The sequence below is a fragment of the Hippocampus zosterae genome, chromosome 2 (genome assembly GCF_025434085.1).
Source record: "Hippocampus zosterae strain Florida chromosome 2, ASM2543408v3, whole genome shotgun sequence".
Taxonomy (NCBI): domain Eukaryota; kingdom Metazoa; phylum Chordata; class Actinopteri; order Syngnathiformes; family Syngnathidae; genus Hippocampus; species Hippocampus zosterae.
In genome coordinates this window covers 26614212-26637488 of record NC_067452.1, presented here as the reverse complement: position 1 = coordinate 26637488, position 23277 = coordinate 26614212, and the positions used below count along the sequence as shown (strand labels likewise).

At 42.7% G+C, this 23277-nt stretch overlaps 2 protein-coding genes across 6 annotated transcripts in view; one reads left to right on the top strand and one right to left on the bottom strand.

Annotated features, from left to right (window-relative positions):
• The first annotated feature begins 149 nt into the window (after nucleotides 1-149).
• LOC127595895 (tyrosine-protein phosphatase non-receptor type 12-like) lies at nucleotides 150-10241 on the top strand. 3 transcript variants are annotated; one of them, XM_052057850.1, is made up of 24 exons: nucleotides 150-383; nucleotides 1498-1606; nucleotides 1783-1859; nucleotides 1968-2063; nucleotides 2416-2454; nucleotides 2546-2617; nucleotides 2746-2805; nucleotides 3804-3946; nucleotides 5148-5214; nucleotides 5307-5384; nucleotides 5473-5559; nucleotides 5654-6128; nucleotides 6557-6634; nucleotides 6712-6744; nucleotides 7394-7474; nucleotides 7566-7637; nucleotides 8042-8178; nucleotides 8250-8277; nucleotides 8695-8745; nucleotides 8858-8964; nucleotides 9069-9093; nucleotides 9191-9259; nucleotides 9349-9443; nucleotides 9904-10241. In XM_052057850.1, exons 1-23 carry the CDS (start codon nucleotides 282-284, stop codon nucleotides 9408-9410), a joined length of 2148 nt encoding a protein of 715 aa, XP_051913810.1. In that variant the 5' UTR covers nucleotides 150-281; the 3' UTR covers nucleotides 9411-9443; nucleotides 9904-10241. The 3 variants fall into 3 exon arrangements, 2 of the variants coding, with proteins under 2 accessions (XP_051913810.1, XP_051913811.1); XM_052057851.1 differs by lacking the exon at nucleotides 8250-8277 and having other exon boundaries at nucleotides 8042-8173; nucleotides 8668-8745; XR_007961348.1 differs by lacking the exons at nucleotides 9349-9443; nucleotides 9904-10241 and having other exon boundaries at nucleotides 8042-8182; nucleotides 8260-8964; nucleotides 9191-9208.
• A 1066-nt stretch (nucleotides 10242-11307) lies between these two features.
• Nucleotides 11308-23277, bottom strand: part of LOC127595887 (membrane-associated guanylate kinase, WW and PDZ domain-containing protein 3-like) — an 87965-nt gene continuing 75995 nt past the window's right edge. Inside the window, exons 11-22 of one of the 3 annotated variants that reach the window (XM_052057820.1) lie at nucleotides 22850-22881; nucleotides 22111-22369; nucleotides 20749-20843; nucleotides 20406-20598; nucleotides 19208-19417; nucleotides 17041-17226; nucleotides 16860-16953; nucleotides 15929-15971; nucleotides 15646-15783; nucleotides 15419-15557; nucleotides 15119-15212; nucleotides 14047-14188 (exon numbers count right to left, since the gene is read on the bottom strand). In XM_052057820.1, coding sequence (XP_051913780.1) covers nucleotides 15160-15212; nucleotides 15419-15557; nucleotides 15646-15783; nucleotides 15929-15971; nucleotides 16860-16953; nucleotides 17041-17226; nucleotides 19208-19417; nucleotides 20406-20598; nucleotides 20749-20843; nucleotides 22111-22369; nucleotides 22850-22881 — 1442 coding nt within the window. In that variant the 3' untranslated portion in view covers nucleotides 14047-14188; nucleotides 15119-15159. Of the gene's footprint in view, nucleotides 14189-15118; nucleotides 15213-15418; nucleotides 15558-15645; nucleotides 15784-15928; nucleotides 15972-16859; nucleotides 16954-17040; nucleotides 17227-19207; nucleotides 19418-20405; nucleotides 20599-20748; nucleotides 20844-22110; nucleotides 22370-22849; nucleotides 22882-23277 lie in introns of all 3 variants that reach the window. The other 2 variants (XM_052057822.1, XM_052057819.1) reach the window with 2 other exon arrangements.

The window sequence follows — 23277 nt, the reverse complement described above, 5'->3', positions numbered from 1 at the left end:
GATGCATCCCAATCTATACATTCCTAAACTCCTCTTGTGTGCTCTGAATTGGTTCTTCCCGTTTCCCCTCTGTAATACTGACTGCATCGAGTGACTTTAGGACCCAGTGAGATATACCACAGAAACCATGAACTTCCTTTTTCTTTCACTCTAGTTCCTTGACGTGCAAACTGCAATAAAGAAGTGCAGCAGTGACAGCAGGCCTTGCAATACTCTTGGTGTCCCTATAGTCCGAGACCTGTGGATCAATGTCCTGACATGAATGGTTAACTGAGGCTATTATGGACACAGAGCATGCAGTCATGGAGCAGCAGCAGGCCTGCATCGTGAGGAACCTACTGAACAAATTGGAGAGACAAGACAATGAGGACAAGGAGTTTGTGGTGAGTGAGGTGTTATAATGCACTACGTATTCCAAAACAGCCTGCAGCAAATTTGCAAGTGAAGGCCGGTTTTCTGAAGGCGGTGTAAGATGATTAACTTTAGAGAAGTGGGCTAACTATTCTAATAAAAAACACCATTATGCTTCCTCTTCATGCCGTTCAATGACGGAAGGAAGAAGGTCAAAATGTTTGCTTTCAGATTGACATGCAATCATCCCACAGCAGGCCCATTTGTTCGTTAGACAACTTGGGGGGAGGATGGGCAAACATTGTCAGGCCAAGATTGCCGTGGATGCCAAGTGAGATTAAATTGTTCCCCCCAAAAAATCATGGTAGTCACAGTGCTGATGAGAAACATAGTCGGTGCTATTGTATAGATTCTGCCACCTTCTACAACTCTTTTGCTAACCCATGCGTTCAATTTACCCTACATTGCCTGCAGCGACATACAGGTACCTGTTTATAACACTTGACATTGAATGTGTGTATGTGTGTGAGCCGATTAAGTTTGACCTTGGCAGTTGGGTAGTTAAATGAAATGGCAAATGACAGACAGCGTCAAACATGAAATCAGAAGCACAAAGGGAGACTTTAGAGCTTAGCAAGAGTGCATGTCGTCAGAATACAACTCAACAGATAGAGAGTGAGAGCAGAATGTACAGAACAAGATAAAATGTTTTGTAGACATCAAATCAACAGAAATGATCATTGCCCAGCGGCTGCCATGACAACAAGTCATATGCCAGAGGCGCTCAACTCTCATGCCATCACATCCCCCCACCACTCCAGGGGAAATAAATGACACTTCTGTTACATCTTTTTCAACAAATCAAGTTCATTTGCAGGCTCCGCAGACCTGAGAAAAGAGGCTGTCCTTTTCAAACAACAGGGCCAGTGTTTAAAAATCTTGGCAAACATGATCCAGTGATATGACAAACTTATCTCAGTTTGTCTGTTTCATTGTAAAATGAATGAGTCACTGATTCATCATCCGCAGATGATTCATCTCCTACACTGCCCACAATTTTGTGATGTTCCGATGGTATACAGAAAAAAATACAATAATAATAAAAAGTGTGTTGTGCCAATATTTTCACTTTTTTTTTTTTGGCAGAGGTTGAGAAACCAGTCAATTAAATACCGTGATGACAAGACCTACATGAGCAATTCAGCAGAAACTCAGGAAAACATCAAGAAGAACAGATACAAGGACATCCTTCCATGTAAGCTTCATTCAAGGCATATAAAGATGGAAAATGAAATAATTCACGTTATTTTGCACCACTAAGTCGAAGGTTACCGTAGTTTGACATAACTGGGCCACCTGGGGGTGTCAACAGAGCTGCCTCTCAAATTGTTACTTTTGCCTGATGTTGTTGTTCAATAACATCTTTCCTAGTTGACCACAGCAGAGTGAAGCTCACGTTGACCACCTCCAAAGACGACACTGACTACATTAATGCCAGTTTCATAAAGGTAAACCAAATAACACTGACAGAGTAAGAGCAACGTGTTCCGATTTTCTATACGTTTTAAGTACAGGTATATGAGCTTAATGTGACTTGGCTGTGTTTTTATGTGCAGGGAGTGACAGGCACCAATGCTTACATTGCTACTCAGGGTCCACTACATCACACCGTTCTGGACTTCTTGAGGATGCTGTGGGAGTATGACATAAAAGTACAAGCCATGTATTACCATCTGCGGACAAGCAATACTATGACTTGTTTTATCTTTGACTCCTTAAATCACCATCAAAAGGCTTTCTAAAGTTTTCCCTTTGCCCTCATCTACTGTTGCCATGTGGTTTAGGATACTCTATCGTAAATTGAAATCTTGGCCAGAACAATTGTCAACATGACTGACAAACTTTTGTGATGACCACACTGGTGGTGCATGAGTAAATTAATGACAATCAAAACTAATCTCTTGCCTGATCTTTAATGGTGGAGGCAATAATCATCGTAATAAACAGCACCCGGATGCAAGACCTTTAAGCGCCAGTTTTCCATTTTGTTTTTGCTATCCTTAGGTTGTAGTCATGGCCTGCCGAGAATTTGAGATGGGAAAGGTAAAAAATAAATAAATAAAAAGATTCCCAATGATATTTCTGTTAATATTTATTTCTCGGGTATGACATAAGCATTTTTTGTTCTTTGCAGAAAAAATGTGAGCGTTATTGGCCGCATAAGGAGGAGAAGTCAAAGGCATGTGGGCCCTTCATTGTGGACTGTGTGAGTATTCTCCCCTCTAATGATGATTACCAGGCCTTCAAATTTATTCTTGTTATTTTTGTTTTTTTATTCCACAAACAAAGAGTGAGCAGCAAAACTGAAGGCGCTCTTTTGGTTTTTCTGTATAGAATTGTGAGGAAGACAAAGGAGCCTATCTGACGAGGACATTAAGATTGACATATGACAATGTAAGTGATGATGATGATACCCACATTTACTGCACTGAAAAAAATGCTGGTTGCATGTAATCCGTTTAATTTCGCTGAGTGGTTGCACAGAATAATACACATTGTATAAGGTGATGTATGGTACACCAAGAAGGATTCTGCTGGTTTTATTTTGTGTAATCACTTGACAAAATTGAGTAAATTCAGCACACCATTTTTTCAGTGTGTACAATTGTGATAACAAAGAGAAGGTAATCACAACATTTTAACAAACACCATCCTGCTGTTGTTAACACTGGGGAAACAATTTCCCAAAAAAAATCTGTTGTATTGGATTTTTATGCTGATTAAAACGAAAATTGGCATGCCGATTCCAAAATTGCAGTTATTGTTTTTGACCTTTCACATCAAGTTTTTTTACTCGACAGCTTACTCTCCAGATAAGAAAAACTTCCCCGATTAGCTTCTGGTAAGGAGAGTTAAAGAGAGGATTCATCCCCAGCTGCGTTGCAACTGGGCTGTGCAGTCACAATTGAGACAGTGCGGTGAGAGGTGTGAACAGCTCCCAATAGGTCAGCACGATCAATGTCTGCAAACAGAAAGCTAGCATAGTTGGAGTTTAGAGGATAAGGTCTGGATTTTCTCTTCAGTTTATAAATCTATTTCATTTTATTTTGTTTTTTGTTTTTTCAGTTTTCAAAGCTTGTAACTATTTCATTATCTGTAACTTTCCCCAGTGTGGGACAAATAAAGGATATCTTAATCATAGTATTTTATTTACATCCACATATATTTCTTTTTAAAAAAAACAAGAATACCATTGCTCAAAAACTTGACGTCATAGAGAAAAACCAAGGTCAGATTGGGATTTTGCACCACCAAATTAGATAAAAACAGCTGTCAGACTCACCAAACATTGTGCTGCCCAGTGTTGGTGGCCAAATGTGATTTGATATTGCTGATATGTTCTGAATAATAGTTTGCCGTGTTTTTGTCTTTCTTGTCTTAACTTTCTCCAGCAACACCGAACATTGAAACAGTTGCACTATGTTAAGTGGCCAGATCATGGAGTGCCAGATTGTATTCTCTCCATTTTGGACTTGTTGGAGGAGATGCGTACCTATCAGTCCCATGATGACATCCCATTGTGCATCCACTGCAGGTCAGCTTTTTTATTCTACAGTAACAACATCTTTAAGTGACGCTGTAACAAAAACATTTGACAAGCCGAATTCTCAAAGCGTTTTTTTGTGAGTTTCAGGAGAACTGCAAACTACAATGACAAAAAAAAAAAAAAACATACAAAACTGACAAAAAACATTATTTCCATGTTAATGTTCCGATTTTTGACACAACTCATTAGACTGCTGAGGTGCTTCTATTCTTGTGGTTGATTTGTGTTGATCAGCTTGACCCTCCTATTTCTTAAAGACAGGAAATTCATTCATTCATTCATGTTCCGAGCCGCTTGATCCTCACTAGGGTCGCGGGGGGTGCTGGAGCCTATCCCAGCTGTCTTCGGGCAGTAGGCGGGGGACACCCTGAATCGGTTGCCAGCCAATCGCAGGGCACACAGAAACGAACAACCATTCGCACTCACACTCACACTCACACCTAGGGACAATTTAGAGTGTTCAATCAGCCTGCCATGCATGTATTTGGAATGTGGGAGGAAACCGGAGCACCCGGAGAAAACCCACGCAGGCCCGGGGAGAACATGCAAACTCCACACAGGGAGGCCGGAGCTGGAATCGAACCCGATACCTCTGTACTGTGAAGCCGACGTGCTAACCCCTGGACTACCGGTCCGCCCTAAAGACAGGAAATGAACAGCCTATTTCCTATAGCCTGTTTCCATTCAGGTTTTACCCACATCATGACTGTTTACAGAAAATTGACACAAGAGTGCCAGGGTGTGGATGTATATAATCCCGATACAAACCAAAAGTTGTAAAAATATCACGGTTACGGGTAAAGTATGAGCCTTAATGGAGACTTCTTTCTTCTTACTTTTTTCTTTTCTGATTGATATAAAAATGATTTAGTAGATATAAACACATAACGGGGTAGGACTAGATATGTTTTTTACTTCTTTCTACTCCCTTGAACATAATAACTGTGTTGAATGAAGACTGATTTCTTTTTTACTATTTTATCTACCTTATTTTCTGTCAAATTATTACTGTATGTTTTATGTTCAATAAACAAACAACAACAACTTGCTTTGTTTTGCTAACCAACATTGTTGCCATAAATGTTACGAATTTATACTTGAAAGTTGTTCCAACTTAAAATACTGTTTTAGTTGAAAAAATGTCACAAGTTGCGTGTTGTTGAAGTCCTCATGACTGCTGTGGTTTCAGTGCTGGATGTGGTCGAACGGGTGTCCTATGCATCATCGATTATACTTGGAACCTCCTCAAGAAAGAGGTAAGAAATGTCTCCCTGCAGCTCTTTCTTTATTTAATCATGAAAGACGATAATGGCATTTAGTTTCTTTGTTTGGTTGTTGTTTTTTTTAGACAATCACCCCAGATTTTAATATATGTGACGTGGTTCATACCATGAGAACCCAAAGGCCATCTATGGTTCAAACCAAGGTAGCGTCCATATTTTTCTTCCATCTGCATACAAATCTATAAAACACCTTTTTTTAAAATTCACATTTCTTATGTTGCTTAACCTTAGGAACAGTATGAATTAGTCTATAGAGTCATCAGGTTACTGTTTGAGAGATACTTGCAATCCATGGATGAACAGAGCAGCAAAAATCAGGTGATCGACAAATAACACAACCCTCACAGGAGATAACACTCAAAAAATATTCCATCAGGATTTCTGACTAGTATACTTTTGTTAAACCACCAAGCTGACCAGGGGAGCATCTATGAGGGAGCAACAACTTGGAAGTCAGCAGCTACAATGCCAACGCATCTGTGATGAGGAAATGAACAACCTACCACAGAAACAGAAATTGGGTCCTTCTGTTCCAGAAGGTCATCTTAAAGATAGAAACAATCAGCCGGATCAACCACAACTACTTCACGGAGCCGTAACGTCCCGTCAGGAGGAAACTTTACAGAATGGGGTTCACACTGGCCAAGAAGTGGCTGCAGTGGAGAACATATGGCAGGGTGACTACATTCCATCACCGAAGTCTCCACCTTCACCCACTGCAGCAGCAGCCTCCATCTGTCGGTTGGTGGAGGACCCCTACTTTGACAGCCCCCCGTTTGACAATGCAGCACCATTGAGAAAGCCATGGACAGTTGGTCAAATCTTCAGTAATCCTTCATCATCTCTGAATGACCACACACTGCAGTCTGAGTCAAGTGTCACCTCTGGTGAGTGGTCAATCTCCATTTAGTCTCACATGACGTGAGCGTACTCTATAAGGATGTGCAACAATCCATTGCATCTCCTGTATAAGCTGGTCAGTGCCCCTATAGTAGATGCTTTCTCAACCCTGCTCCAAATTTTAATTTCATGTCCCACTTTATAGCAATAATTGAATTTACCGGTATTTGAAATGATAGATGAAATCCTGACAGGCTCAATTTTTTCCACCCCCTGCCCTCTGGCAGGTGCTATAGAACACAAGATCACACAGACAAAGGCAACCGTATCTGTGTCAGTGCTACTGAAACGTTATGGATAAATGGCTAATATAAAAAAAATAATAAATCTATTACATTTCAGGGACATCATTCCAAATGTGCATGTAGTAATTGATGCGGTTTTTATTTGTATTTTTTTGGTTTAATTTCAATAGGAGCTCATACTGACGTAGATGTACCTCCGCCTCTGCCCGAACGAACCCCTGAGTCCTATCAGCTATTTGTTGACACTGGTTGGTATCAGCTGGTTAAACATCTCTGTCGATCTATACAGCCATGTATTTTTTCATACCACTTACTCTGTCCCAAGGAAGCTGCACGGAGCCCAACCCAGATGACTTGGGTGAGAGGCTCAGTATACCCTGCACTGATCACCACTCAACCATTCACATCCATATTCACTTCTCCCCACAACTGAGTCTTCAATTAACCAATGGCATTCTGCCTATTTTCCATCAAATACCACAAAATCTTCTAATCCAGGGTTGAGCAATTTAAATGCTGGAGGGGGCCATTTTTTGGTACACGTCACTCGACGTCGTTCTTTAAACACATGCGTGTCACATTACGGACGGGTTGCATTCGCATTTATTTTTGCAGTGTGAACGAGTATATAAAAAACTGAGATTTAACCAAATATCTGAATTGGGCATCACACCCTGCGGTGTGAATGTAAGCCATGTCTGCCATCTACCGGTGATTGGTGATAATACAATCAGTTCGGCACCCGCGGATACACTAATGGTCGACTTTTTTTTTTCATTGTTTTCATATTTAGGTTTTTCAAGTTCTGTGAGTTTTTTCTCCCATTGCCAACCGTTTTTCGTGGAAAACGTTTATTGAATGTTCTTAATGTGTCTTAAAGTATGTGCGTTTGTGAAAAAAATTATAATTAAAAATCACTCCTAATCTACTCAATATGCCTTTGCACACTAGCAAGTGGCCCTCAAAGACAAACGTGGTTTTGTGACATGTTTTTGTGGCGTCTTCAGAACACTCAAATTCCTCAGAAAGGCTAACTATCACCATTCCACCGAGCGGGGTTGCCGAGGCTGTGCCGAGTGACCCAAGGGGTAAGATCTGGCATAATCTTATGATATTAATACAACATAAAAGAGCGATCGCACAAATGTCTCAAATAAACACCACTGTGTATATCCCTAGAAAGTCCCGTTACGCCTGCACCGTCACTTCCAGACAGAACTCCAGAATCATACCAGTTGGCTTCTCATCAAGGTGTCTTTTGTAACAATGTCACTAATCATGTCTTTTGAACAAAGCACTTACCTGATATAATGATATCTAATACAAGAGATGTATTCTTTTAAACACATTTCAAATCCAGCCTCAAAACACATCTATTTAGACAAGCCTATTCACTCGGACCATAAAGCCATTATTTTTTATTTTTTTTATTTTTGTTGTATTTTTTCTTATCTTATTTGATGTTGTTTTTAACTTTGTACTCGTGATTTTAACTGCTTGTTGTAAGGTGTCCTTGAGTTTCTAGAAAGGCACCCACAAATAAAATGTATTATTATTATTGTTATTATTTTGTATTTGATATCATGTTGTGCAAGTGGCCATACTGTTGTGGCTGATGATTGTATTAAAAGATGAAATTCTCATGGACCACGCAGCTCCTGTTGCCAGTCAACCAGAGGTCACACCGGCAGCAAACCTGAATAGAATTGGCACATCCTCAGAGTGGTCAGGTACTTCAGAGCGAGTTGCCGATTCATTAGAGCGAGAAACAAAGCCCTGGGTGAGAAGTAAGGTAAGTGTACTGTGTTCTTGTAATCTAAGACATCAAGACACCCTAAACCTATTGGTCTTGTTTTCTTGCAGAGCCTGAGAGTAAAAATGACTTTCACAGGTAAGATTGTTGTCAAGGTCAGTGAGAGTAAAGAGGATAAAAATGATCAAATGGAACACTCAGCATGAAGTCGGTTCCCACTCGGAGACAATATTATGAATAATCCCCATGAATGACACACAACCCCTTTATGGTGCAGTCCATCTTTCATCCAAAATGGATGAATGGATGCAACCAGAAGATGAGCAAAAATCTGCTCATATAATAAATGAAATAATAATTTGGAATGGTAAAGACATTATCAATGCAACTTTAACTCAACATTTTTGTCATTGAGTGTGCAATTGTGTATCCAATAATAAACAGATCACTAACCGAAATGTTTTGAATAAGGGTAACCCCTGAAATGATTCATATCTTACGCAATCTATTAATACCCATCATCTATAGGTTTTTCTCGTTGCATTTCTCATACAGAGCCACTGACTCCAGCGTTGCTGTCACATACACCTATTGAGGGAGGAAGTGGTGAGTAGCTTCAGCCTTTAAAGGAGCTGCACACCAGAGAAGCGAGTTGCCATGCACCTGGTTAGAAAACCTCCATGTTACAATTCTATCAGCTCTGTTTTTCACTCATCAGCACAAGTTGCAGAGTGCGATGTGAACCAAAAGGCCTTGCTCGCCGATGGTGTGATGTCAGGAGATAAATCAGAAAAGAGCAATGAGAAGGGCTCATCCTGCAAAAAGGTATGTATACACACACACACACACGCACACACACACACGTACACAAAACATCTCCACCCAAAAAAATGCACGCTGGCTCACTGCATGCTTTTTATCCCTTACAGAAATTGTTCAGAGACAAGCAAAAAAGTGAGTAATGCTCATTCAAAACACAAAAATGTCGTTAGTGACAAGACTGATATATCTTAAAAGTGTTCAATAAAAATAAATACCATCACCTTCTCAGCAAAGCCAGCGACTCCGGGTCTACTGCCAACACCTCCAAAGGGAGTTGTAACCTCATTTTTTAAATTTGGTAATCCCAGGCCGTCTTCTTAAACATCATACTTATCCGTTTGCTCCATTTCAGTGCAAACCGTTTCTGTTTTGTTCTGCTTTCCACAGGGTTCGGGAACAGATTAGGGAAGCCAAAAGGACCCCGGAATTATCCACAAAACTGGTTCTAAAATATGTTCCTCTTTCCAAGTCAAGTTCTCTAATTCAGGGGTGCCCAAACTTTTTGGACCGAAGATCTACTTTTCGATCAACTAACCTCCAGGGATCTACCCTTACCGGCACGCGCACACGCACACATGAACGCCAACTCTGCAAACTCTGAATGAGAATAATGACGATAAAAGATAGAGCGCAACAGCTCTGATTACAAGCTGCAATTGCAGACTGCTGAGCGCAAACAACTTCCGGTGACGTACTCACGCGCCACCGTAAATTCAAGATTTACCTGCTTTATTTTATTTTTTATTTTTATTTTTTTGTGTGAAAATGAGACTGAGGATGATTAGGGTGCAGCGTACATTAACACAAAAATATTACTAACATGTACAAAAACACAAATGGTTGGGTTTTTTTTTCCCTCCTCGACAGTCCTCGGATCTACTTGGGACCGGTCTTAGATCTACCGGTAGGTCAGGATCTACCTAATGGGCACCCCTGCTCTAAATATTGACGATTAGTTCTGTCATTAGCGGTCACTTAGAGCCACCTGATGGGCATTTCCTGAAATTCACTTCTCTGAGACAATCTAAAAAGCATCAGCAGATTCCATGTTAATAACTTGATGTGTTTATGTCTCATCACGAGTGGATTTGTTGTTCTTTTTTCAGGGGGTCAATGCTCCAGCAGAAAATTATGAGGCCCCGGTTTTTCTTTTTTCTTTTCTTCATCATCACAGGGTGGTCCACTCCCAGCACGAAATGTCTTTCAATACATCTTTTGGTGTGTGGACACGTTTGGTTTCAATTTATGAAGTGTATTAAACCTCTTTTTGAGCACTTTAACTCATTCATTTATGCATGGTTGTTGACGGGCGCTCTGAAGAATTCAGTTTTTTTTTCTTCCCCAAAAATGTAATGAAACAGCTCTCAGGTGTCAAACACGTGTCTGTGAAAAGCTTTTGTCAAAATAGGACTTGGGTCAAGGCACACATTCCATGCATGTGTTCTAGCATCATTGAAATTGGCCCAGTAACAAACAATCATGGCTCAGCTTCAGAAAACAGGTGAGATGTGATTGTTTGTTAGCCCAGAGCAACCGTGATGTCATTTTCCAGTAACAGTAAATGGCAAAACGGTCAGACCTTGAGATGGCTAACGAGTGGATTTTGCTGCTTCACTCACACTCTGCAAATTCAGTATTACTCAGAAGGCTGTGTGTAGACCAGGGAAGGCGCATAGAACAGATTACTGTACTGAGGAGTAAATTTTGGAATTGACTTCCCCTTTAAGGGAGCAATTTGCTCTCTCTGGTCCGCGGAACATGGCACTTCAAACGGCCTATGATTGCTTTCCTCTGCGCACGCGTGAGACGTGCCGCTTCAGTTGATATCGTCTTTTTAATGTCCAAAAGCATCACGGGAGATGAAGTTTTTCTTGAACTGCATGCGTGCAAAGGCTCACGTTCGCGTCTGAACAAGTGACGTCATCGAGGATGCGACAAAGCGCCCTCCCTCCACCCAGGATCATTGATTAATAACGTGAAATATAGATTGATATTGATTATATAGATAGTATATACACACTGTATATAAAAACAAGGTTATAATAGTATGTACAATACTGTAGTATATTATGATCATGTTGTATTATTACATTATTACTTTCTCATATAATTTTCTTTGTCATTGTCATTATTTATAACAAGTTAAATTCTATTGTGACTCACTCCCTGCAAATTGAAGCTGCATCTTTGTTATGCATATATTTGCTCACTGTAGGACAAATAGGTTATTTTCTTATCTTATATGTAAACATTATTCATTTGAATTTTTTAAAGAGAAGCGAAGGTCACGAAGGTCACGCCTGAATGTTTACTACCACCGATCTTAACATATCAACAAACACATGCTTCTGATTATTCAGTAAACCTTTATTCATCAGTGCATGATCAGAATGCAAGGTTATTTATTTTCACCAATTTTATATCTTTTCCTGTCAGTTCCCTTACAAAAATAATGAAACAATGTACAGATGATAGATAGTTTTTCTGCATGACGGCAAAGATTTATACAGGTGCTGTACAATTTAAAAACAATTACAACTAACTGTGACGTGAAAACTATATATTTCTTAAATGTGTTTGAGCGATCCAAGGCCACAGTCTCATAAGTGTTAATGGAATACACGGTAAACAGTACAGGGGTCAACCATAACAACGTAGATGACAAAAAAAAAAAAGAATGATGCCACAGACAGGTTCTTCTGTACATCCTTCAACAGGCAGTCTGATGCTTCACATGGCAACAAGCGTGTGAATATAAGTGTGCGAGCCACCAGACAACACAGTGTTCAAGAGCAGCAACATCAGTGCAGGTTAAAAATCACCCCAATAAGTCCACAGAGAGGTTATATTATAGAACGTGGGCCACTGGTTGACTTCCTTTGATAAACTCTGTAATTTTCCACTCCCAGTTGGGTCATTCTTATCCCCCCCCCCCACACACACACACATCTGGATGAAAACCTTGAAAAAATAATTGTTTATGGTGTGTATAATTAATATAAAAAATAAAATGTCAATTCTCAAGAATTTGAAGAACAAACCTTGACTTGAGACTTTTAACTTGTTGGGAGTAATTTAGTGGCAAATAAAATGTGAGATGAACAAAGAAAACATTTAATTGCTCGGGTGGCCATATTTCTAGTGATAACAGTACCGGTATATAAGCATTGTTTTAAGAATGCTGGAGTCAGAGCCGTCACTTTTTACAATCAAGTTCTGTTAATTCCATTCATCTAAAATATGTCAGTATGTCGTAAACACTTTGATAAAAAACGCTCAGATCAGGTATATTAAGTCAACGCTACAGCGATATGGAAAAGCTTGCAAATACATGATAGCCACATGACCGAAAAAACAGAGCTGCAAAGTTGACCCATACGGATCACAGAAGGTATAGATTGTGCAGTTCTTGCAGTTGTCAAACCTTCAGGACCTGTGCACGAGCAATTTTAACACCACAATTTCCCTTTTTGTGTGTGTGTGGATATAATGTAGGCAGATCATGCTATTATAGATTTCCCCCCCATTGCCAAAACCTTTCTTGTCGCACACTTGTCATTTTAAACTGTTAATATACACTGTTATAATATACTATAACATAATATAATATACTATAACATAATATAATATAATATACTGTTAATATTCATTCATCATCCGGACCGCATTATCCTCACTAGGGTCACGGGGGGAGCCGGAGCCTATCCCAGCTGTCTTCGGGCAGTAGGCAGGGTACACCCCGAATTGGTTGCCAGACAATCGCAGACCTTTAAGACCTGACAAGTGAAATGACTTAGCATGTTTACTGACAGTTACCATTTCAATAAGTTACATTACTATCAACACAGGTAAAACAAATACGAGAACAATAAGCACAAGTGTCCGGTCTGTTGAGGGGTGTTTCAAAAGCTCCATAAAAGCTGTCAGCACGTTGACAAGATCATGAGAGTCGTCACCTCAGATGAGTATGAAAGCGGTCAGCTCATCAATGGAATAGTGTTGCCAAAAAACACCAAACTTTTCCAACACCTAGAATACGTCCACAATCAACGGACAATCAGCCAGCACAGGAATGTGCCTTGAACCTTCACAGTGACTAAAATCAGATCCTTCATCCAAGTCTCACAGTGAATGGGGAAATAGGTCAGTTTCCTTCAAATTGGACTCTGAAATGACCCCCCCCAAAACAAACAAACAAAAAAACAAAAGACAAAACAAATTCAGATTCTAAAGCAGATTCCAGCGTGCATGGAGGAACACATATCAGCCTCAGCAGACTGAGCCAGGCAAAACTGGGTGAAAGGAAATCATAGTCCATGATGACGAGATGGTTTCTATGTTGTGTCCGCCTGGGACTGGATCTTGCTCGGACTGGGAACCTTCCACGGCCCCGGCGTGATGGGAGGCTTCTTGCTGCTGGACGTGCCATTGCAGCCAGGGTCCTGGATGCTACTGCTGGACCCCCTGGGGTCCTTTTTACTTCCATCTTCAGGCAACTTCTGTGACCTACTCTCTTTCTCTTTTACACTCCTGCGACTCAGCGTCTCGGCACCTGATGCCGACCTCTCCCTGTGTACATGTGACTTTTGTGCCACCGCCTCTTGTTCAACTTTTTTGCCCCTCCTGTGTCGATCGCTTTCTGTAGTGCCTCTCTCCTGCCAATGCGCTGCAACCTCATCATTGTACCTTCGCCCCTCCCCGGCCGGTTGCTGGCCCGCTGGGCGGCGCGGGCTTTGGGACCCCTCCTGGTTCCTTAAAGGCACAGCAGGGTCATGTTCTCTCTTGGAACTCTTCTTGGGGCTGGAGGAGCGATGGTCTCTCTTCCCTTCGTGCTTCCGAAGACTCTTCATGTCCTCCAAGGATCCCCGCTCTGTTTTCTTGGGGCTGTGGGATCTGTTGGCGTGATCTGCTCCGCTTTCAGTCGCTCTCTTGCAGTCACTGCGGCTTGTTTTCCTGGTTTGTGCGCCAGGACTAGTGGTACGCTTGGTGGAAACCTGCTGCCCTGTTAATCTGTTAGGTTGACGTGCATGCGCCCTCCCTGTGGTAGGCGAGCCCACTGACCACAGCTCTGTTCTGGAGAAGTCATCAGAGATGGTTACCGGGGGTGAAGATGGGGACCATTCTGAGATGGAGACAGAGGATGGAGAGGCTGGAGATGATAGCTGCTCATCAGTGACAGAATGCTTGGGCAAGCTTGAGGTTGGAATGATTGCGTTTTCCTTTGAATCTGGGAAACAAGGAGTGGAACAGAAGATCATTTGTGAGCTGAGAATATAACACACCCTTTATTTTGCACATTCGAGGGAAAAATATCATGCACCAGAGGTGCAATATTGTGATGATGGAAAACAAAAAGCATTTCTTGATTTTTTTTAGGACGCCAATATTTATCTTAGTAAAAATCCTGTGTCACAACATAGTCACGACCCACGGTCTGCTTAGGTCACTACAGTTATCTCTCTGAGCTGTGCTGTGCAAAGCTGTGGCCAGACACAGATCAGTCAGAAAAGAGAGTGTTGCTCGCGTGCTCAATTTCCAGGAGCACCAACTCATGAAAATTTCTCCTTTTGTGGCGAGAGGATGCCAGTGAACACACACACACGGATTCTTGTCACCCTTACTAATCAATGTTTGCTGCTGGAACTTCAAGGCCAATGGCCACATTCCAATATACCCGTTGGTCAACCAACCCAACCAGGCATTTAAAGTATTTAATTCGGCCAACACTGATCCTGTGTGTCACAACTATCATGTGAGCAGTTTTAAAAGTTTATACCAACACTTCAGGCAATGTAATGTACTGTGAAAAAAACTTGTTGTACATAAGAATAATTAAAAATAATAATAATTATACCACACTAATATCTCTCTACACAACGCAGTGGTCTTGATCTAAAACTTAATCTTTTGCCTTAAGAAAAAGCATGTGTTCAGTGGCATCCAAAATAACAACTTGCTAACCCCTGCAGGTCTGTTTGTTCTTCTAGGACTCACTGCTTTGGTTTAGCCAGCCAAGTTCAGAACCTAATTTCATGTGCTGTCACAGGCAACTGGTCTATTAATGTGACGGTGAGTGAGAGGAAGGTGTGGAGAAAAACATTGAAATCTGGCAGCAGACGGATCACTTGGGAAGGAGGAGAGGAGCACAAGGTTTTACCGCGGCTATTTAGGGACAGACCAAGAAAAGCAGTGAGGCCTTTAGTGATGCTCTGGTTTCATGTAGAAGCACAGGGTGGAAGAAGAGCTCAGACCTATAGGAGGAAGAGACAAATAGAAACAGACAGACAGCCGTGCCAATGGAAAAAAAACAGAGAAAGCAAGTCAGATATTGGCGTATGAGAGAGCTAGCGAGCTGAAGAAATAAGAGGCGAGACAGAAAGCTTGCAACACATGCATGAGAAGAAGCAGCATCTGGCCAGTAACCAATGCTAGAGATCTATGAGCACGGTTCACTCACTGTGATCGGGAACCAAACCCTGGCCGGGTCGGAGCAACAGATGAACTTTATTGCCTCCGGCTTGGATCAGCTCGATGGCCCGAGTGTGCGTGATGCCCTGAGCGGCCTCACCGTTGATCTCGACAATCTGATCACCAACCTGCGAAGCAGATTTATGCATGGAGCTTTTTTGTCACGAGAGAACTTAAGAGTGTGTCTTCATTCGTATCCAAATTGTAAAAACTCACATGTATCCTTCCATCCTTAAGTGCAGGCCCATCCTCAGCCAGGCGCAGGATAAACAAGCCCATGTTGTACTCTTTACCACCCCTCAGGCTGAAGCCGAAACCCCTCTGGCTACGATCCAACTCCACCACAAAACAGTCCTTTTTGCAGAAAAATCCATTCAAACGAATGCTCGAAATTCGGAAGACATTTAACTTTCCCTGAGCTGGCACAGCATCTCAACAGCTGAGCAACCAAATAACAGAGGAGGAGAAACACTGAAAAAATGAAAAAATACAGTCTCACCTGCTTTAGGCCTGGTGCATTGAGTGTTCCCATGTCACCATTCCTGCTCCACAAAAGATAATTTAAGCACCATGTAAATATGTAGTAATCAGTCTACAGTCTTAAAAAACCTACATAAAACCCTTTGAAAAGGAATTATGGAAATGTTGTATACAGTACATACAATGAGGTGATTCATTCTAGCTTCAACACTACTGATTTCAAACGCACCACACCACATTAGAGGAAGTCCCCTCAATAGGCAAAACTCTTTCATAGTGTAACTTCAGCAGCATTCGTAGACCCTGTTTGGTTCGAATCCTTCTTCAAACATCTGAAATAATGTAACCAAGATCGCTGGTGAGCAACCTGCAATACCGCCAACTGCCACCAGGGCTTCCCATAACCCCGTTTCAGAAACTGACTGACTGACTGACTGCCTTGTTATGTAAGCAGAAACAAGGAAACCACTTCGAATAATGATATGACGACAAAGCCTCGTGTAATGTGGTCATGTAAAGAAAAGTAAAATGACCAAGTTGTAATTAATACTGTATTCCAAAAAGTTGTGCTGGTGACAAGTGTTGGACACTGCATGACTGGGAAAGGTTTTTGGCGCTTGTTGCCGTCACGTTTCTGTGCTCACAAACTACACAAAGAAAAAGTGATATCTTCAGCGGCTCTGCAGTGGTGCTTAATGGGTAGAATTGGAATACTGAGCCGGTGAGGAACTGCTGCTGGAGGATTAAAAAGTGCAGCATAAAATTAAACCTGACTGCTCTGTAATCTTTTTTTTCCTATATTCTCCACCATTCATGCAGAGATGGAAGGGGATTTTGTCTTGCTGTGTGTGTGAGCCCCAGTTCAGCACAAACTGCTCGCTGCGCTAAGAAGATTGGACGTATTAGTCATTTCTCTACAATCCCTGTTTGATGGTCTTCCCGTGGTTTACCTGTCTGCATAGTTGGGAGCCTGCTGGCCAACAGCTCTTGGATGCACCGAGGGACTCTGCATGGCTGAGTTTGTGGTGGAGGGAGGCATGCTGTCTGTCAGAGCAAAGGCCACACGAATATTCAAAATGACATGCGTGATGATCATCGCCTCATCGTATGTTTAAAAACGTGCAAGCCTACCGTCTTCAGGTACAACGGTGAGGGTAACTGAAGTGCCTGCTTCCTTGATGAGCTGGACAATGTCGTTGTGTGACAGCTCCATGATGGTCTGACCGTTTACAGCAGAGATTCGGTCACCCACCTTCATCTGGCCCAAACGGTCAGTAGGGCTTCCTTCAATGATACGTCCAATCTTGTGAGGTATTACTGAAACGCACACGGACAACAATGAGGCAAACGTTAAATCACAGTACAGCCGTTTGTGAGTATTTCTGTCGTAGGTGTGAGTATCACTGCAGGAAAAACAACTCGGGGTCAACATGATGACATTATTTACATGCCCGTTCCAGTACTATGGCTGTCTATTTAAAAAGGGGGAGCGGAGGGTGTGTTCCAACTATAGAGGGATCACACTCCTCAGCCTCCTTGGTAAGGTCTATTAAGGGGTGCTGAAGAGGAGGGTCCGTCAGGAAGTCGAGCCTCAGATTGAGGAGGAGCAGTGTGGTTTTCGTCCCGGCCGTGGAACAGTGGACCAGCTCTACACCCTTAGCAGGGTCCTCGAGGGTATGTGGGAATTCGCTCAACCAGTCTACATGTGTTTTGTGGACTTGGAGAAGGCGTTTGACCGTGTCCCTCGGGGAGTTCTGTGGGGGGTGCTTCGAGGGTATGGGGTACCGAACCCCCTGATACGGGCTGTTCGGTCTCTATACCACCGATGTCAGAGTTTGGTTCGCATTGCCGGCAGTAAGTCGGAATCGTTTCCAGTGGGGGTAGGACTCCACCAAGGCTGCCCTTTGTCACCGATTCTGTTCAGAACCTTTATGGACAGAATTTCTAGGCGCAGCCGAAGCGTTGAGGGGGTCCGTTTTGGGGGCCTCAGTATTGCATCCCTGCTTTTTGCAGATGATGTGGTGCTGTTGGCTCCTTCAAACGGGGCTCTCCAACTCTCACTGGAGCGTTTCGCAGCCGAGTGTGAAGCGGTTGGGATGAAGATCAGCACCTCCAAATCTGAAACCATGGTCCTCAGTCGAAAAAGGGTGGAGTGCCCCCTCCGGGTCGGGGAGGAGATCTTGCCCCAAGTGGAGGAGATCAAGTATCTTGGGGTCTTGTTCACGAGTGGGGGCAGAAGGGAGCGGGAGATCGACAGGCGGATCGGTGCAGCGTCTGCTGTGATGCGGACGTTGTATCGGTCTGTTGTGGTGAAGAAGGAGCTGAGCCAAAGGGCTAAGCTCTCAATTTACTGGTCGATCTACGTTCCAACCCTCATCTATGGTCACGAGCTATGGGTCGTGACCGAAAGAACGAGATCCCGGTTACAAGCGGCCGAAATGAGTTTTCTCCGCAGGGTGTCCGGGCTCTCCCTTAGAGATAAGGTGAGAAGCTCGGTCATCCGGGAGGGGCTCAGAGTCGAGCCGCTTCTCCTCCATATCGAGAGGAGCCAGATGAGGTGGCTTGGGCATCTTATTCGGATGCCTCCTGAGCGCCTCCCCGGTGAGGTGTTCCGGTCATGCCCCACTGGGAGGAGACCCAGAGGAAGACCCAGGACACGCTGGAGAGACTATGTCACCCAGCTTGTCTGGGAACGACTCGAGATCCCCCGGGGAGAGCTGGAAGAAGTAGCTAGGGAGAGGGAAGTCTGGGCTCCCCTGCTAAAGCTGTTGCCCCGCGACCCGGCCCCGGATAAGCGGTAGATGATGGATGGATGGATGGATGGGCTGTCTATGGTATGGCATCCCGAAACGTTTGAAGAACATCATTTGAACATTTGCTCAGAGCTCTTGGCAGGAAACATGTCACTTAGTATCTGTTCTCGCATCCAAGCGAGCTTAAACGTTTAGAATGTGTTTTAAAAATCAGCAAAACGGATCCTTGACTAGGTTTTATTGGGTGGGCCAAGTATCACGAGTCAAAAGCGATTTTGTTGATCATCCGATAGGCCCACAAAAAGCTTCCTGATTCATGTAATATTTGTTGTCTTTATGGATTGTAATGAAGAAATGTCAGTTGGGCTCTTAATTTAATTTAGGTTTTGGTCATAAATCAGTATAAATAGGAATAAATAACTAACAAAAAAAGTACAGACAAGAATACCGTTAAGGGACCGGATTCAATGAGCAGATGGTTCAGAGTCGTAGTATTGATAGAATCTTATGGATACACATCCCTACAGATATGTTTGGGACTTTACCTCCGGGAGGGGGCTTGTTCTTTGAGGTGAGAATGACAAAGCCGAAGCCTTCGTTGTCTTTTCGATGCAGTGTGACTTCAAAGGGCTCCTGTCGAGAGGGATATGCGGTTTTCAGGGGGTCCCCTCGGGCAGTCAATGGAGAGCTGCCGACCAGAGCAGGTGTCACATGCGGGGTCTGCTGCCTGCCCTCCTCTTCCCAGCCGCCACCGTCTGATTACAAACACATACACATGCTTTGAAACATCCATCCAGCCATCCATTTTCAATGCTGCTAATGCACATTAGAGTCACAGGTGACCGTGCGTCTATCCAAGCTAACTTTCAAGGCAAGAGGCGGGATACGCCCTAGACGGGTCAACGGTCAATCGTAGGTCACAAAAAGGCAAACGAGCATTCATATTCACATTTACTACGAGGGATAAGTGATGGTCTTTCAATGAACATGAATTATTTGGGGAAAGTCGATGGGAAGAACATGGCAAAATCCAGGACCTTAGATGAGATTGAAACCTTTCGACTCTCGTGGCGTTGCATTTCTTTTGCTTTGAAGAGATTCAAACCTTTTGACTGCGTTGGACAGTATTAGGTAGAGCTATAAGCGCTAAAGCACACCCTTCAAATCAGGAAATCAACCGGTAGTCATCAGATGACAACACGGAGATTTACTGAATAGTAATTGACCCCAGTTTCTCTTCTTGACCACATTAAAAATCAATGTGGTTGTTGCTTTGACACAGAAAAAAAGAATCCCTTGAAGAAGATTGCTGAACATGAGAGACTGGTCAATGTCCGAACTTTCCACATGGCAAACTGAGTCATTACAGCTTGGATTCCCTTATTTATTAACAAAGACGAAGAAACCAATTTTTTACCTAGGTTGTTTTATTTGATCAAACAATGACAAGAAATCATGTAGCTGCTTTACTCGTTTGGCAGACACAATCCTGGCTGCATCTAGTTAGTAAATCAGCTACATCTGTTTGCGTGCGCAATCAAATTTTGAGTCTGTTTGCACATGCAAACCTTGACTGAATCAGACCCTATGAGAGGTTTCGTGGCTGGTTCACCAACCGTAAAGCCCACGAACGTTGGGGAAGCCAGTCCTATATAGCATAAGCTATGATAAAATCATGTCTTTTGAGACCCACCTATTATTTCCTGCCACTTTGACCCTGCTCAGCAGTGATAGTCGACCCACCTGAATGCGTCAGTTTCCTGCGGACCGTTAGCATGACCTGGCCATTGCGGGCAGCGTTGGTCATCAGTTCCAGTACTTGTTTGTGTGATTTGCCTTTCACTGGCACGCCATCTATACCAAGCAGCTCATCACCCGCCCTCAGGCGCCCGTCCTTCTCCGCTGCACCCAGCGGGACGATGGCACCGATGTACACCTGCGGACACAATCATGTAACACAGACAGTTAAATGTAAGGAAACATACATCTAGGTTCACAGCAGGTCAAATGCCTTTCTGTTCGCTACATCTGCAGCAATTGTGGACGTGCAAAATTTAACAGTGGGGACTTAACAAAGCCCGCTTACCGGCTGCTCCGGCCCCTCGCCTCCAAGGACCCTGAAGCCAAAGCCAGACTCTTGGTTTCTCTTGATGAACACATCTAGGTCCTTGGTGTTTGCAGCTGCAAAGAAACATTTGATTGAAAATTGCATTCATTCAAAATGACAAGAGGACTGAAAAAAAATAATTTCCAACAATCATATCCAACAAAACAGTTATTTGTTGTGTTATTTGACCCAGGTGGGTTGTTTGAAAGACAATATAGAATTTCCATTTAAAGGATTTCAAACCAAACAGTAAAATGACTCCATTGTGTGAAACTTTTCCTTGGCACCTACTATAGAGCTAGCTTTCTTTCTTCCTCTCTTTACCCCCCCCCTCTCTTTTTCTATAAAATTATGACAACCCCTTTTGAATGATATTTTAACTCTCAAATATTGATCTTATAAGAACAGTGGTGACCATTTTCAATTCATTTTAGAGTTATTTTCAAGATCCTCCTCTTTGTTTTCAAATCTCTGAATAATCTCACCTTACCTCTCTGAGCACATCCGCCCCTACACACCTGCCCGGCGCCTCAGGTCTGTGGACCAGACATTATTGGAAGTACCAAGGACTAAACTGAGGCTCAGAGGGGATCGAGCCTTTTCTGTTGCTGGTCCCTCTCTCTGGAATGACCTCCCACTGAACATTCGGCAAGCCTCCTCGCTGCCAATCTTCAAAACTCACTTGTAATCTTTGGCATTCGACTCAGCATGACTTAGTTTTGTTCTTGGTTTTACTGTTTGGTGCTTTCAACCGCCTTTATTACCGATTTGTCTTACTGTTTATTGTGAAGTTAAATTGCTCCATGTACAGCACTTTGTATGCAGCGATGGCTGTTTGAAAGTGCTCTATAAATACTGTTGACTTGACAAATATTATTATTAAAATTAATTAGAATGTGGAACTTAACTCAAGCTTTCAGTTACATGTGCACTACGGAAAATATTACTGTATTTTCCGCACTATAAGAAGCTTCGATAGAAGCTACAATAGCGGCTGAGGTTGCATTATGCATCCACTCGATGGAGCTATGCTAATACAATACAATACAATACAATACAATACAATACAATACAGCTTTACTTATATCACACTTTCGCAACTGCTGCAGCTGTAACAAAGCACTTTACAGAACATTTAAAATACTCCATCCAAGAAATCAGAATATTGATTTATGTATAAGGCACATCGGATTATAAGGCGCACTGTTGGCTTTGGAGAAAATGGAATGCTTTTAGGTGTGCCTTGTAGCGCGGAAAATACGGGACTTAAAATTGAGACAAAAAGGTAAAGCGTCACTTGATAGATAGAAACATAATTGGTAGAAAATGTGGCCCACGTACGCTGGCTATTCAACAACGCCTTGGACTTGACGTATAGTTCTGAAGCATCTGGTTTGGGAAAAGATGAGCTCATGACATTGGAGAGCAGATGAGGGGGCACCTCTGCATGACCGAGAGTCTCAGGGCTGTGGTTTAGCTCCGGTCGCTGCAACTGTGTGGCAGGAGTAGGGTGGGTGTGGTGAGGAGTCTGTTGAGAGGCAGGCTGGAATGTTGGTTGGGGTGCATGCTGAGGAGCAGGCTGAGATGTTGGTGCCGTGCACTGGAACAGAGAAATCACACAGGATGGCTTAAAATAACAACATGCAATACATTAGCAAATGGATCAACAACAGAAGGCACCGGTAACTATGTGCCAAGCACAGCGACACATTCTGATGGAGATCAATAAACCAGTATTAGCGAGCCTGTTGCTGCGTCAGCGGGTTGCTATTTTAAGAGTGCAGCACGGAGGCGCAATGCAGGAGCAAGTTGTGAAATAAGGCAAATCATCTTCAACGGCTGAGCCAAGAACGATGTTGAAAATCACTGTTTGTCAGAAAGCAGCATACTTTTTTGGGCAAATTGGATCCCGCAGGAAGAGCGCTGCCAGAATAATGCAGCACACACAGTGGCTGGTGCTTGCAGATAATATATACAGTAAATGTGTTATCATTGAGGATTGGATTGATCATATACGACCGGATATGATTTATCATCAGTTTCTGACCAATAGGAAACATTTGTGTGTGCTTCAACTTACGGGTTTCAATGATTTCACAGGTGATGTCTGACCTAGAAGCAGAAAGTAAGAGGTCAAGACATTTGGTCATTACAGTACATGTACAACATTTACTGTATATGGGCTTTGATCTGTTGTGTTGGTACTGCACTGCAAGCAATCGAGAATTGACATTGCTGACTAGGTGTGCTATTTGAAGCAGATGTTGAGAATCCACTATTGACCCAAGTTCCCTGAATAGCAGATTCTCGCTTTCTATGAAGAAGCGATTCTGATATTTGGAACATTGTTAAACAACTGAGCATCCCACAGACCTGACATATTTACTGATATGACATTGGATGTTTGCTTCTGTATATATTTGAAAATGAACAGGACTGTTGTTCTGAACTTCTGAGTGACCTGTCTGAAAGTTTTGTGACCATGATAAGTGCCGGAGAGCCACAATT